This window comes from Gymnoscopelus braueri (assembly GCF_963280865.1).
Source record: "Gymnoscopelus braueri genome assembly, chromosome: 12".
Taxonomy (NCBI): Eukaryota; Metazoa; Chordata; class Actinopteri; order Myctophiformes; family Myctophidae; genus Gymnoscopelus; species Gymnoscopelus braueri.
Window position 1 is genome coordinate 9,134,213 of NC_137614.1, and position 16,940 is coordinate 9,151,152.

The window sequence follows — 16,940 nt, forward strand, 5'->3', positions numbered from 1 at the left end:
AAAATAGCCAATCTACAAGTTTGTAAATCGGCAATTTTTTAAGGCATTAAAAAGGTCTTAAAGGGATATTTCACTTTAAAAAAAACTTTGGGTCATTTTATCATCTACTCAGACTTTTGTGAGCCCCCCAGACAGTTTTTAAGTTGCTTGATTCACTATTTAGATATTTGATATTCATTTTATCAGACACGCCCCCTTCCTATACAAACCCATTATAACTTCAAACTAAAATTTTAACATGTTAGATTCATCAAAAACACCCGCCCTTGGTTCTGGTGACTCACCCTGCCCTCCTAATACACGAGCGGGCCGTGTTCTTTCGATTACTTTTTTCATTTATTTTATTATTTTTATTGTATTTAATTATCATTTTCCAAAAAAAGAAATTAAAATAAAAGAAAAAAGTTATCGAAAGAACACGGCCCCCTCACGTATTAGGAGGGCAGGGTGAGTCACCAAAACCAAGGACGGGTGTTTTTGATGAATCTAACATGTTAAAAGTGGAGTTTGAAGTTATAATGGGTTTGTATAGGAATGGGGCGTGTCTGATAAAATGTAGATAGATAGATAGATAGATACTTTATTGATGTATATCTAAATACTGAATCAAGCAACTTAAAAACTGTCTGGGGGGCTGACAAAAGCCCTGAGTAGACGATAAAATGACCCAAAGTTTTTTTAAAGTGAAATATCCCTAAGTCCTTAAATTGTCACTTCATGAATAGCCTTGTGACTCGTGAGCCAGTCTCTTGTTTCACTCTCATTCATGGAAAACAGACATCTCAAATGTCTAAGGACAATTATCTTGAAAGGACTTCAATGGAAGCAAGAAATGCAAGCAAAGAACAACATGCATGATACTTGTAGTTGGTAGATTTGTTCAAATTATTTAATTACTGTATGTTCAATGCATAACATGTATAATGAGATACTAAGCTTTAGTCCAAGTAATACATACTGTATATATATATATTTTTTAATTTTAGCAAAATATACAGATTAAAATGAGCACTCGAGCAGCAGAAGCATTTTTTTAACAATATTTGTGTTGGAATCATGTCGTCAATCTTTGGCAGTCTTCAGGCATAAGCCCTTCCCCTGGTGTCCCTGTGATATATTCCACCTGTTAAATAAATAACTTATTATAACCCAGAATGTGTGACAGAGAGACTGTGTGTGTGTGTGTGTGTGTGTGTGTGTGTGTGTGTGTGTGTGTGTGTGTGTGTGTGTGTGCTTGTTATAAGCTGTACCCTAATATTCAAACAAGTCAGTTTAGTTTTTCATGCTTTTTTCTAGACTGAATTAATATTTCTTGGTAAATGATCGATGGCACATTGCACCTGTCCGTAGTCCAAGCCTGCAGCCATTGTGAAATCAACATTACAATATAGAATATAGTTGGCAACCTTGCCAAAAAGGCAGGTCTCTGCATGACTGAGAATTGTCCCATGGCTGGATTGTGTTATTACACAGTGGTGTAAAGTAACTAAGTACATTTACTCAAGTACTGTACTTAAGTACAATTTTGAGGTACTTTTACTTTACTGGATTATTTCCAAATGTCAGTACTTTTACTTCTACTCCACTTCATCTCAGAGGCAAATAATGTACTTTTACTCCACTACAATTATTTGAAAACTTTAGTTACTAGTTACTTTGTAGATTTTGATTATTATTACAAAACATACATTAACCACTTCAGCCATAATTCGTCGAAAATAGCAGATCTACAAGCTCACAATGCATCCATGGAGTTTTTATACATTTGAAAACTTGTGAAATGGGACATTCTGCATAATGAGTACTTTCTACTTTTGGTACTTTAAGTACATTTTGATACCAATACTTTTGTACTTTTACCCAAGTAAATTTTGAATTCCGAACTATTCCCTAGTATTTCTACATTGAAGTATTGATACTTTTACTTAAGTAAAACATTTGAGTACTTTTTCCACCACTGGTTACATTTCTAAGCATTGTGCCTACCTGTTTGGTGTATAGCCATGAAGCTTTAAACCTTCATGCCTATCATGCATATCATGCCCATGGATGAACAAAGCAACACAGACTTAAATGTATTTTCTATGTAGAGAGAGTCACACACACACACACACACACACACACACACACACACACACGCGCGCGCACACACACACGCACGCACACACGCACACACAAACATCTCGATTAGGCTACTTGCTATTGTAGGCTATAGGCCTACTTGCTATCTGTTTTTTTCTCCCTATTTTTTCTTTTATTTATTTTTCTTTCTCTGCCCTGTCGGTCTTTTACAGCTTCAATCGAATCCCCCCGTGGGATCAATAAATAATCAATACATCAATAATCAATAAAGGTATCACAATGGAAATAATAGTTTTTCGGCTTTTTATCGTTCTGAACTTGTATGTGTAGGCTACGCCTATTATTTTACCATCGTGATATGCCCTTATTTTTATTTCTTTTTTACATTTTCACTACCCCAATCAAACAATCACATATCAACAAACGTATTAAATTATTGCGGGTGTCTAAGCAGACAAGAAGAAAAGGTAGGAAAGCTACTCACGAAAATTCATCGGGATGTCTTTTGACTGAACGCTATCCTTCGTCAGCTCAATAGCGGGCTCTTCTCTCCTGGCCCTGGGCTCTCCCGCTTAAGCTTCTTTAGAATGTTGCTCATGATTAAAAAAAAATTGAATCTGTAATAAATGTGTTCCAGTGGGAAATGTAGCAAGCGATATATTATAACTGTTTGTGCTCAAGCTAGAAGCTTCCCTGTTCTGTTAGTCAGGCAGCCCTGTGGGTAATATTCTACTTTAGAATTAGTAACGTATTCATTCAGAATTTCAAGGTGCATACAGTATGTGCGCATGCATACATAAGCGTGCACTTGTGCTCTCGCTCCTGGTCAATGGATGAAATGGTTAGTAGCGTAACGAGCGTAACACGGTAGAACATGCACACCACTGAAATACCACAAATACAGAAACCACATTGATGATGGCTTCTGTTTTGTTTCTCTTTTGGGTCACAGACTAAAAAGTTTGGGAACCACTGCTCTAGTAAATCGATAAGTTAAAAAATAAATAACCAAGACCGAAGGAATGGTCAAACATGAATATGGTATCCTTGGATGGATTTGTATTTCAAATTAACATTTTAACTATTTAAACTGTAGGCTACTTGTAATATACTTAGTTATCCAGGGTCCCCCATAGGTCTATCCTTGGTCCCCAACTTCTTTTCCCTCAGTGTACACCAAACCTCTCCCTCACAAATAGCCAATCTGCAGTACAAGCTCACAACGTGCAATTAAAGCCTTGCCAACTTGTACTGTAGAAATGCTGAATGTTCGCCCCAAAATAGGGACGCTAGGGTTCATGTCCTTAACCTTTATAGTGTGCAACAAGCCAAGTCCTAACCGCTTTCCCCGTCTTCAAAGAATCTATATTGAATTCGAGAGTAGACTTTGCATTTCACCTGGAATGGAGCATGCCATTTAAAAGTAGGCCTATACTATTTTAAAGGGCACCCAGTAATTTGCGTTCGTTGGTATATTTATGTTTGCAAGCGTCCTGGACCTCACACACACGTCTACTGCAGTGGAAACTTCTAATTCAGTCGGCTGGACTGAGTTTAAGGTGGTCAGGCAGATTACTGCATTTCCTGTCTCTGTCGGGACCTGAATGACTTGTGTCCTGGGATGTCCCTGTTTGTCTTGGACGGCCGTATCGGGATTCAGGACAACGACGAGCGTTTCAGTGTTTAGTGTAAGAAACACTGTTAACTGGGAGCCATTTGGAGCATGTCTGGGTTCTGGTCGATGTTTCACCGTCTCACCAGCTATTCTCCACCACACGCCAAGCTGCATATTGACAAAGAATTGTGTAATAATACCTCAAATCTAAATGACTAAACATGAAAAAAAAAGTAAACTGTAAACCATTGTGGTTGCTATGTTATGTTCACCGAATATTATACTGTGTGTGCTAGCGTGCGTGCATGTGCATGGTTATCTGCAAATAAAGAAGGGCCGTCAGCAGGTTTGACCCTGCAGTGAGAATTCCAGGTAGACTCAATAACCAGCCGGTGGCACTCTGCTTGGCCATGTTGTTGAGTGTGTGTGTGTGTGGGTGTGTGTGTACACTACTGTATGTGCGCCCATATACATGGGTAGCATTAGGGCTACTATGTGTCTGGCAGCGTGACATGTACATATAGACACTGTCATCATTCATTGCTTGTTGCCTGTCTTATTTCTGTTCATACATAGATGCCAGTGGAGACTGGCCAAAACGAGGATGACTCCAACCTGAGCTGTTCCCAGTCTGCCAGCCTTTTGTCTACGGTACGGTTGGCACAGACCGAGGACGGCCTCCCGCTGCCCCCCGGGCACACACACACTCAGGTGAGACACACAGAGCTGACAGTGGATCACCCACACTTGCGTGTCAAATACACTGATATAGCTGACTCACTATTGTGTTCCAGACTATTTCTATATTTCTCCGCCTGTTTGTCTCTCATTTACTCTCTTATTCTGCTCCCTCCCTCCATCTCTCTCTCTCTTTCCCTCTCTCGTTCACTCCTCTCTCATTCATGGTGTGAAGACATGGGGGGGAGGGGGGGGGGGAGAAGTGGGATGGTCTGTGTCTGTGTATTATATTGCTCCGTGAACGGGCCTTTGTTAATGCGAGGATATATTTTTTGACCTCTCCGCCTCCTCCCTATTCCTTCCCCTCTTTCTGCTCTGCTCTGCTCTGGGTCTCATCGAAAAACCTTCAGTTAGGCAGGTGCTATCCAGTATCACTGCAGACTGAAGAAGAGCCACCATTTTTAGTTACTCCATGAATAATTTCTCTTTTCTTATAGTTAATCTAATGCTTTAGGGTAAGCTGTCGTTTATTGCCAGGTCATTCTACTGATTTCAACATCTACCTTTTTTTTTTAACACACCTTCACATGTTGGGACTGGATCTGCATTCTACATCTGGGGTAGCTTCTTATGTTTAAAGTAAACTTAGCTTTTTTGGTGGATTTGTCCCATCCTCTCCTGGACTGAACCAGCCCTCGGCCTTGAGGTTCCCTCCCAGTGGCTTCAAACTGTACATATCCAGCTGTATAATTTAACCTAGGCTTCAGCGAGCTCCGGTTCTGCAGCGATGCCAGCTGCACTCAGGACATGGATGGTGTGCGTTTGTCTGAGTGCTCTGATTTTTTTATCAGGGCAATGCCTGAGCCCCACGGATCCAGACAAACTGGCCGGGTCAACGATCGTGACAGCTGGGACACCTGAGTTGGAATCAGCTGCCATTCACCTACCAAGAACCGGAATAGCTGAGACAGTGTCTGACACAGATGTTCTTACTGGTGAGTTTATGCCTTTACAATATTACCTGTGTCCTCTCTCTCTTTGTAATGCCAGATTTATACTTGGTTGTGTGACACTGGTGCACAGCTATGTTGTAAATTAGGCGTTATTGTAACAATTGTAACAAGTAATTTTAGTAATTAAAATAACTGTCACCTTTGGTACCCAATGCTTGTATATTTTGTGACATACTAGCATCATGTCCAGGGGAAGTACTTGTACATCATGTGACATAGTGTCATGTCCAAGGGGTGAACTTGTATATCATGTGACATACTAGCGTCATGTCCAGGGGGTGAACTTGTATATCATGTGACATAGTGTCATGTCCAAGGGGTGAACTTGTATATCATGTGACATACTAGCGTCATGTCCAGGGGGTGAACTTGTATATCATGTGACATACTAGCGTCATGTCCAAGGGGTGAACTTGTATATCATGTGACATACTAGCGTCATGTCCAGGGGGTGAACTTGTATATCATGTGACATACTAGCGTCATGTCCAAGGGGTGAACTTGTATATCATGTGACATACTAGCGTCATGTCCAGGGGGTGAACTTGTATATCATGTGACATAGTGTCATGTCCAAGGGGTGAACTTGTACATCATGTGACATAGTGTCATATCCAAGGGGTGAACTTGTATAATATACAAGTTCACCCCTTGGATATGACACTATGTCACATGATATTATCATGTGACATAGTGTCATGGCCATGCATGGGATGTAAAACAGGAGTTAGGCTCCTGACCTATGTATGGGTAGTGTTGATTTTGACAGCAAATCATCATAGCTTAGTTTTTATTTAGTAATTATTTAGTTTTCGTCAGTGAAAAAAGGTAGTCGACGAAAATATTTCGTCATAGTTTTAGTCGACGAAATCAACACTGCCTATGGGCCACATGTCTGGGCTTGCTTACTTATACTTATTCCTCACTAACTCCTTGCTTCTTGTTCCTTCTCTGGATGGAGAAGAGAGTGAAGATGAGAGGCAACAAAGTGACGCCCCCCGAGAGGATGAGGAGCTGGAGCGGCCAGACCTAAACGCCACAGATGGGGCATCCCGCAGGGGGAAGAGAGGAGCATGGGGAAAGAGGAGACATGCAGCAACGGTGGAGAACACCGCATACAGACTGGTGAATGAACGCACAATTAGAGCTAGACTGATATATCGGTTTGGCAGATATATCGGCCATTATTTGGGCTTTTCTTTTGACGACATCGGTATCAGAAATGATGCCGCTAACGTGTCCTGATTTTTACTCAGTTTCAACCTGGCCTCCCTAATTTGGGCATGCCGTTATAGAGCACCCACATCTGATGTAGTTTACGTATCCTACCTGGGTCATGGTTTTGTTTCCCCATTCTGAATTCCCATAGACGTGTTTAATATCGCGGCATATAAGAGCTGTATTCCAAAAATAAACAAATGATCCCGGCGGTTTGACTCATGGATATGAAGCATCAACTAAGGAGAGAAAACTCTAATGTTACCACCACCGAATTAATACAATTTTCACCAGAAACAGACTGTATCAAATATGAGTGACTGACTGTCGTAAACGATACAGAGCCACCTCCCTGACAATATCGCCGGGACAGTTTGTTTATTTTTGTTTATTCTTATATTCCGCAATATTAAACACGTCAATGGAAATTCAGAATGGGGAAACAAAACTGTGATCCAGGGGATGAGCGAGTGAAGTCAGACCTTCTGAACTTTAAAAAAAATTCCCAAAATAGCTCAAAACGCGTCATTGTGAGCTTTTAGATCAGCTGTTTTGGACACATTTGGATAGGGCTTTAAGCTACACTATGTAACTTTCCTCTTCTACCCCGGATTTGAACCCAGGTCTCCTGGGCAAGTGCTGAAATGTTTACCATTGAGCTACCATTGAGCTTGCTCACAGGCTAAATTGAACCTTTACCTTCAGGTCAAAATCTGTGTCAAACCAGAAACAGGATTGTGTCAAGGTCATGTCTCACCTAGACACAGGATCTAAATGTCTCAATAGAAGAGCTGAGAGACAAAACACAACCTCCCCACTTGTATGAGTTACATTGTATTAACATACTCTACCATACAGATTGGACAACATTACATTTAATTTAAGAGGTTAAATAAAATTAAATAAAAAGTTCAGGGTTTATTTTTATCTATCAAAACATGTATTTGTTTGCTTATAAAATCTAAGTTTTTCAAATAACATATCAGTAATAAATCGGTAGTTGTTGGTCTAGGATTCTCCAAAATCGAGATCGGCATCGGGCCAAAAACTCTGGCATTGGTTGGTGGGGCTCTACACACAACTGCATCTGTGTCTTCAGTGTATCTAGTCCCAAATCATACTTAGGAGTAATACACTCCTAAGCTGTATTACTATTTCCTGTTTATGTCTGTAAACATTCACAGCACACATTTTGACAGGTAAACACAGCTGAATTTAGCAACACTAATTGTGTGTGTGTTTCCTGTTTCTTGCCAACCCTATACTCTGGTGTCTGGAGTCCCCCAGGGGTCTATACTAGGCCCTCTCTTGTTGTCACTCACCACGAAATATCTTTGCAGAAAACAGTCGATCTACAAGATCACGCGATGGGTCATCGCAATGCGTTGTGAGCTGTGTTTAGCCACCAAAATGTCTGCTGTGAATAGGGTATTTTTTTACGTTTTACACTCGTGTTGCACGGGTGTTTCCATAATAGTCCTTTTTAAAGGAACCAAATGGACCGAAATGAGTCATCATCAAGTGGAACAAGAAATGGACCACAGAAAAGGGACTGAGTTTTTTTTGTGTTCACATTGTCAGGTTGAGGTTCATTTGAAACTCGATTCTCTTTCTGGTCAACTTCAGCTCTGATGGGGCCTCGGTTGGTTTGTTTACTGTTGAGTGAGAAAACAATGTTGCGCATTAATATAATCATCTGGGGACCCCCCCAACATAATTTGGGGGACCCCCAAGTTGGGAACCACTGGCCTAGAGGGCTAAAATACAATGGCAAAGGGCGAAGGGAACCTGGAGACCTTTTGTGTTCATGACATGCAGGTTAAAGCGAACCACACTCCAAAAGAACTCAGACCCCTTTGAGGTGAACCGAACTCAGACCACCTGAGTTCAGCTCAGTTAAGCAACTATACTATAGGCCACATGAGCACACACACACTTAAATAACACACACACACTTAAATAACTTAAAATAGCGGATGTGGAATGTTTTTTTAAAGATTCTAAATACACAGATCTTGTATGGGGTCCCTGACACAAAATTATGTTCCACTGGAGGTCTGCGGATGAATACATAGCCTTAATTGGGGGGAAAATGTACATGAAAATGTTTGAGAAACACTGATTTAAACAACATTAAATCCAAAATAAGCAACTGCTAACTGTACACTTTAGAAACAAGCCCAAAATAACGCAACCCACAACCGCAACTACCATTTACAAGCGGCTTTACAGAAAGACAAGCCCAAAGTCGCTTATAATCAGCGGACTTGGCAACGCTGGTCCAAGTTTGTAAAACGCCCTTCTAGTGACTTGTGTGCACTGTTGCCAGATTTGAGGCCTCCCTCACACAGTTAAAACAAGTGTTTTGTGGCTGCCTTATGCCTTACGTGAGCCATAAAGCCATTTAAATTCATTCCCTATGGAAGTCACATGGTTTGATAAAACTGACTTGCCTCACGGCTCTATCGCTCTACCCCCCCCCCTCCCCTAAGGCAAGTCAGTTTTATCAAACCATGTGACTTCCATAGGAAATGAATTGAAATGGCCTTATGCCTCACGTAAGGCATAAGGCTGCCACAAAACACTTGTTTTAACTGTGTGAGGGAGGCCAGAAATAATCAGCCAGGTCTATGAAAACAAGCCCAAAAGAAGCAACTAGGCCACATGAGCACAAACCTATATGCATCGGCTATTCGAAAATAGCCGATCTACAAGCTCACAACACGTTGCGAATGCGAGGTGTTGTGAGCTTGTAGATCCATGTTAAAAATGATCTTGAAAAGAAAAAGTTAACATTTTGGAATATATTTGAAAACAATTTTTTTCCAGATGGGGGTCTGTGGTAGCCTGGTAAACCCCCCTCCCTCCGGAAATCTCATTTGCATTTGATTTCAGGAAGGAGTCTGGGATTGCTCAGGGAGTAAAGCTGCCCGGTCCGCTGCGTGTTAGAACCAATCAGCGGCTGCTAGGGGCGGGATCATCCAATCACCTGCCAAGTAGCTTGAAAAAATTAAAACGCTGTCTGTCATCGATTCTGCTACCGGAGTCTCAGATGGAAGTAGGCTGTGAAACAAAATGTGTGTTGCAAGCTTCTTCCATTTGACGGAGTCAGGTTAGGTCTGTGGAGAAATACATTCATTTGGGCGTCCTTGACATGCAAATGAGAACTGGTTTAAACAATAATAATGCAAAAAAATACAAAATTGGAAGTGAGCCCAAATAACTACACTGTTTTCCAACAGAAAAACAAAACCAAAGTTACTTATAATAAGCAGACATGGCATCACTGTTTCGTGTGTGTTTCCCTATTAGGCAGGGCTAGGGCGCCCTCTACCGGGCTGGGGGAGAAGAGTGGCCGATGGCCTCCTGGGCAGCATCCTTAAAGCTCTCCATCTGGACAAGATGCAGCTGATGGACCACTATATTGAGTGGAAGGCAGGAGAGGATGATGATGATGATACCGATGAAGACACCGAGGAGGAGGAGGAGGAAGAGGAGGAAGAGGAAGAAGAAGAGAAGGTTTGGCTTAATTACGTTTTTTGCAAAGTATTTTTTCCTTACATTTTATTCATGGTAGTAGGTTTATTTTTTTTATATTTACAGAAATTACTTTTTTATTACCGGTAGGTCCACACCCATGTATCCGACTTTTTGGACAACATTGCAGCATTTATGCAGCCCATATTTAACTACCTTCAACCTGGAGTCCCTAATTTGGAAAGTGAAAAAAGTGGGGGGAAAAAAACTGCTATAGACATATAAAGGTAGACGCCTCCTCTGGCTCTGAGGCGTCTGTATATCTCGGGCGCCATTTTGGAGAAGGCAAGCTTCCTGACTACTGGCCAATCACAGCGTGTCTTTTCCGGGACTTGTCAGAATCTAGTTGTATAAAAAAATATACTGTTATATTTTCATACAACTTGATTCTGCCAAGTCCCGGAAAAGACGCTCCAAAATGGCGCCCGAGATACAGGTCGTTCCAATGAACTGCAGAGGCCAATGAGGTATCTGGGTTTCTGCATTGAGTTGTCTGCCTGTACTAAAAGTTCTGCAGGCTTCGTATCATTTAATGTTTACTTTGTGATTCTGTTATTTGATAGGAAGGAGGAGAAGAGGAGGAAGAGGAGGAGGAAGAAGAAGAAGAAGCAGGAGGAGTAGAAGGAGAAAACGGCAAAGAGGAAGAAGAAGAAAAAGAAACAGAAGGAGGAGAGGGAGGAGAAGGAGGTGAAGAAGCAGAAGCAGAAGAAACAGAAACAGGAGGAGGAGAAGAGACGGCAGGAGGAGAAGGAGGAGAAGAGGCAGAAGGAGAAGAGGGTACCACCGATCAGACAGAGTCGCACCCTGATGATGTCACAGAGCCGCTGCCTGAGGAGTGCAAGAGGGAACACGGCGGACTGGTCAGCTGCAGGGGCGTCGGCATGACTCACCTGCCAATCATCAACCGTGACCCCTGGGTCACAACGCTGGACCTGGCAGGTGTGTGTGTGTGTGTGTGTGTGTGTGTGTGTGTGTGTGTGTGTGTGTGTGTGTGTGTGTGTGTGTGTGTGTGTATGTGTGTGTGTGTGTGTGTGAGTGTGAGTGTGAGTGTGAGTGTGAGTGTGAGTGTGAGTGAGTGAGTGAGTGAGTGAGTGAGTGAGTGAGTGAGTGAGTGAGTGAGTGAGTGAGTGAGTGAGTGAGTGAGTGAGTGAGTGAGTGAGTGAGTGAGTGAGTGAGTGAGTGAGTGAGTGAGTGAGTGAGTGAGTGTGTGTGTGTGTGTGTGTGTGTGTAGGGATGGAACGATAATCGTTATTATCGTCTATCGTGGTAAAAAACACTCACAATAATCGTATCGCAGAGATTTTAAGTTATCGTGAAATTGTCCTACGTCATACACTAGGATGAATTAGCTTTTTTGAGCTGCAAATTCGGTACAACTTCCAGAAATAGCAGATCTACAAGCTCACAACACGTTGCATTGCAACGCGTTGTGAACTTTGTAGATCGGCTATTTTCAAATGGACAAAATATAAGGCTGAAGTGGTTAATGTATGTTTTGTAATAATAATTCAAATCTAAAAAGTAACTAGTAATTCAAGTTTTCAAATAATTGTAGTGGAGTAAAAGTACAATATTTGCCTCTGAGATGTAGTGGAGTAGAAGTAGAATTACTGAAAATTGGAAATACTCCAGTAAAGTCAAAATAACTCATCACTGTACTAAGTACAGTACTTGAGTAAATGTACTTAGTTACTTTACACCACTGGTTCTCAAACTTTTTTGTATTTGGCTGCGGATCCCCATCTGAAAAGGTTTTGTGCCAGGGATCCCCAGATGAGAATATTTATGTTAAAAAAAAAATCTAAATGATTCAAAACATTTTCAATATTCTTCCAAAAAAAAAAAATGCTGATGTACAAGCTCATAGTGAGCTTATAGATCTGCAATTTTAGCTTTTCTTTCCCGCTTACTGTACGTTGCTCTGGATAAGCATCTAATAACATTGTAAATGACACGTGTTGGTATTGTTTTTAGAGAACTACATCAGCCAGATCGCCCCAAGAGCATTTTCCGAACTTCACAACGTGGAAACACTGGATCTGAGTAAAAACCAACTGAACGACGAGTGTCTGAGCCAAAACCTCCTGTCAGTAAGTACCACGTGTTGTCCTGTACACATTCTAAACAATGACCTTTAGGCAGTTTAGCTTTATTATGACGGGACAGACAGTGTAGAGCAGTGGTTCTTCTGAAAGTGGGGTCCGGGGACCCCCAGGGGGGTTCCAGGGGGTCCTCAGCAAAAGTAGCTAACATAGCATCACAATCATTTTAACCTTTTTTAACATTTATATGTTGGCCATTCAAAAATAGTAGATCGACAAGCTCACAGTGCGTCACTTCGTGCCTTGTACATCTGCTATTTTTGAAAATATTTGACAGACATGCAAGCCCAAATCAAACCAGATACATTGCAGTTATATATAGGCCTGTCACAATTATGATATAGTCGCCTGATCACAATTATCTGAGATAATCGCCATTATTTTGCAGAATCGTCCCCATGTTGAATTTCTTTTCTTTCATTTCAAACATTTCCAAAAATAGTGGAAATAGCAGATATATTTATTATTGGTACCGGTCGTTGTCAGTCATAATTATGTAAGTCATTTGTCATAATGGCAATCTAAGATCTGATTTTAAAAAATACTTATCTGAAGAGGTTCAGAGGTCGTGAAAATGTGCCTCCAATAACTGAATTCTATGTTTAACGTGAACGCCAGGGGGTGACATTTGCCATCATCCTCTGGGACATCAGTTGACGGCCCTGGTTCAAATCCAGGTGGTTTCACTTGACTCACTATCTGGCCTATTCACCAGTGGGGAAATATTCACTGTAGCTGGACTGACTTTGACTTTGACTTTGACTTTGACATCTTTATTGATAACAAAACATAATGTAAAAATACATACATTGTCACACCATTACCAAAAGGATAAACGCCAAAAAGCCAGCAGCTTGTTTCCATCGCTTTCATATGTGTGTGCAAATGATGTTGTGTTGCATGATGTGATGTGCATGTGTGTAATCGCACTTAAGTCCACGCACCCAAAGGTCCTAGTGCATGTGCATGTCAGTCCAAGCACCCATAGGCAGTGGTGGAAAAAGTACTCGCATTTTTTACTTAAGTAAAAGTATCAATACTGCAATGTAGAAATACTCTGTTACAAGTAAAAGTCCGGAATTCAAAATTGACTTGAGTGAAAGCACAAAAGTATTGGCATCAAAATGTACTTAAAGTACCAAAAGTACTCATTGTGCAGAATGTCACATTTCACAAGTTCGTCATGTATAAAAATATTTTGAAAATAGCAGATCTACAAGCTCACAATGTGGCGCATTGTGGCGCATTGTGAGCTTGTAGATTGGCTATTTTCAAATGGCCAAAATGTATATAGGGCTGAAGTGGTTAATGTATGTTTTATAATAATAATCAAAATCTGCAAGATGTAGTGGAGTAGAAGTAAAAGTACTGAAAATTGGAAATACTCCAGTAAAGTGAAAATACATCAAAATTGTACTTAAGTACAGTACTTGAGTAAATGTACTTAGTTACTTTACACCACTGCCCGTATAGGTGTAGGAAAATGTCCTTGTGGGAAAAGTGTGGATGTGTCTTCCACATTAGGGGGTAGGGATTTGGACAGTGCAAAACAATTACAAAAACCAAAAACAACTGTTTGTTGTAAATTTGTTTGTAGGGCAGTACTGTTATCATAAGTTCCCTGCATGATTGACTCCCTTATTCTCGGAGCAACAGAAGCTACATTAGCTAATCCCCGCTAAGAATAGCCTCGGGTCACCGACTGACCACAGGCCAAATCCGGACCGCTCGCTGACCACACCGAGACCACCTTACCACACATTCCGACCAATGGGCTGCACGTCACCAAAGAGCCCGCTCCGTCCGGATAGGCCGAGCTGCAGCTTTTTGGAAAACAGCTGTAGCCAATGACGTGGAAGATGAAAAGGAAATTATTTTGATTTCCCAGTAATGACAGAGTGGTGGATGATGGGTGGACTGACTGGAAGGACACTGGGAGAGACACGGTCCACTTGTTTCACTAGACACACATACACAACCACGTCAATAAAAAGCCACGTAGAATAACATTTAAACCCAAAATAACTAACATGATGGACGGCAGACAGGAGACACTGTTCTAATCCTCTCTCATTTTCAAGCACGGCTCTGTGACTGCGGACAGTGGCGGACACGGACAGTAACGTGCAAAAGGTCATTTTTTGAGCACTGCACTGTAGCTATATATGGATTTTTGGATACTTATGACTCTCACTCCACTATATTTCAGAGACAATGGAGCGAGACGATGCAGCAATGCATTGACATTAAAAACGAATTTGTAATTTGTACTTTCATGACATTTGAATAGAGGGAGTTAGAGACAGTGAAAAAGAGTTCTTTCTATTGTTTTTCTCTGTTCACTCTTACCCACTGTGTCTGGTCTCTCTGTGTGTTGCGTTGTAGAATCTGAGCCGGCTGAAGAAGCTGAACTTGGACAATAATCAGCTGACCAGGATCCCACCGCTGCCCCCGTCTCTGGAGGAGCTCAAGATAAACAGAAATGCGCTCCGCACACTCACCCCTAGCTGCTTCACAGGTGTGTGTGTGTGTGTGTGTGTGTGTGTGTGTGCGTGTGCGTGTGCGTGTGTGTGTGTGTTACTATACTTTTGAGGACCAAATGTCCCCACAAGTACAGTGTATATAGTCAAATTCAAGATATAGACATTGTGAGAACCATTTTCCTGGTCCTCACAGGAGAAATGGTTGTTTTATGGTTAAAACATTTTATTTTTTTGAGCTAGCAGGTTTACAATTAGGAAAGGATTGGGGTTGGGGTTAGGATTTGATACTTAGAGGTTAGGTTTTAGTGGTCATTGGGTTGGAGTTATGGTTGATTTATTCTTAGTAGATAACCGGTGTTAAAATATTTTTTTGACTTCTGGGTAATGTTTAAAAAAGGCTACATATTGTAAAAATAGCATTAATAAAATGTACATCTTAAAATGTCGATGTCCTCACAAGTATAGTATGTGAGTGCTGTGTGTGTGTGTGTGTGTGTGTGTGTGTGTGTGTGTGTGTGTGTGTGTGTGTGTGTGTGTGTGTGTGTGTGTGTGTGTGTATATGTATGTGTGTGTGTGCGTGTGCATGCACACGAGAGAGTGCATGCATGCGTGTGTGTTTGAAAGAGAGGGGGAGGTGGAGTCACCAACGTATCTGTCATCCATCATGTCCCTCTCCTCCTCAGGTTTGTCCAGCCTGTTGTCTCTGGAGCTGGAGGACAGTGGCCTCTACGAGGGCATCGTGTCCCCTTTGACCTTTAAGCCACTAGAGGGACTCCTGCACCTGCGACTGGGTCACAACCACTTCCGGTTCCTCCCTGAGAGCCTTCCTTCTTCCTTAAAGGTCAGTTTGATCAGCTACAGTACCTGGTCCCAGACTGCTCCATTCACAAGTAGCGGTGCAACAGTTAATGAAACTAATTGATTGATTAACCACTTAAACCCCATGTGGGTAACTGGAGTCCCTCAGGGCCTTTTCTGTTTTCTCACGTCGCGTTGTGAGCTTGTCGATCTGCCATTTTCAGCGAAAGCTTTCCCCACAATCCAATGCTGGGGTTTAAGTGGTTAACTGATTTTAATCGATTTAAATTCATTAATCGATTTTGGGGGAAATCATTTGGGTATGTCAATGTAGGCTAAAATTGTCCAAAATGTCTAAAATAGCATAAAAATCTTCGATTATTCAATTAAGTGAAAAAGTTATCAATAAAATAACGGCTATAAGAAAATAATTGATAGTTGCAGGTCAAGCACAGGCACAATTAAGCTGCATTAAGTTCCCCCTATCTAAATATCTTTCTCTCTCTTTTCATCCCTGTTTTCTCTTTGTAACTCTTTCTCTTTGCTGCTCTCTCTGTTTATCGTTGTTGCTCTCCTAAAATCTACTCGACAACAGTACTAGGTGCTGAAGAAGACCTGAGTATAAGCTGTTTCTCTACGTTTCCTTGTTAACCTCTCTTCGCGTGTGTCTTCTGCTGTACAGGAGCTGAAGATGAACAACAACGGGATCGAGGCGTTAACCGAAGACACTCTGAGCAGGTGTGTCCATCTGAGAGAGCTGGACCTGAGTCACAACGTGTTGCACGAGTACAGCCTGGCGACCGGGGCCTGGGTCCATCTCACGTAAGACATCTGTCCACTCATCCATCTATTCATCTGTCCATCCATCTATTCATCTGTCCATCCATCTATTCATCTGTCCATCCACTATTCATCTGTCCATTCATATTAGAGCCTATGCCCGTTTTTTGGGTCCGATTTTGGGTCCGATTGACCTACTGTATATTAGGTTCAGAAATGTAGAATTTCTGACCATCATTTTCTAATTCAATTTGAAAAACATAGATTTGATTAAAGTTTCTATTTAACATTTAACATAATTGCCAATACCGATGTTATCAAAACGGTCATATCGGTACAGGCCCTAATTCATGATTTTTAGGGGAAATCTCTATGGGAAAAATTTATGTGCTTTCTATCTATGGAACCACAAAATGGCTGCCACTCCTATGCTCTATATGGAACCCAATGGAGGGTCCATTGGGTTCCATATGTACACTCAGAGTTACAGACCTTTAAGGGTCAATTTGGTTCCTAAGTATTATTCATTTAACTGGGGACCCCCTGGAACCCCCCCAAAGACCCCACTTTGAGAGTTCACAGTGATGACTGAACTGACAGTGCAGCAGTCCACACTTACAACAAGGGCTCACTA

The 16,940-nt window shown here is 41.5% G+C and overlaps 1 protein-coding gene across 2 annotated transcripts in view; it reads left to right on the top strand.

Moving 5' to 3' along the window:
• Window positions 1-4,777: 4,777 nt before the first annotated feature.
• LOC308096797 (extracellular matrix protein 2) overlaps window positions 4,778-16,940 on the top strand; it is a 35,505-nt gene continuing 23,342 nt past the window's right edge. Inside the window, exons 1-8 of one of the 2 annotated variants that reach the window (XM_080444261.1) lie at window positions 4,778-5,370; window positions 6,350-6,513; window positions 9,919-10,125; window positions 10,707-11,082; window positions 12,118-12,233; window positions 14,631-14,763; window positions 15,412-15,569; window positions 16,209-16,348. In XM_080444261.1, coding sequence (XP_080300387.1) covers window positions 5,163-5,370; window positions 6,350-6,513; window positions 9,919-10,125; window positions 10,707-11,082; window positions 12,118-12,233; window positions 14,631-14,763; window positions 15,412-15,569; window positions 16,209-16,348 — 1,502 coding nt within the window. In that variant the 5' untranslated portion in view covers window positions 4,778-5,162. The remainder of the gene's footprint in view (window positions 5,371-6,349; window positions 6,514-9,918; window positions 10,126-10,706; window positions 11,083-12,117; window positions 12,234-14,630; window positions 14,764-15,411; window positions 15,570-16,208; window positions 16,349-16,940) is intronic. The other variant, XM_080444262.1, reaches the window with a different exon arrangement.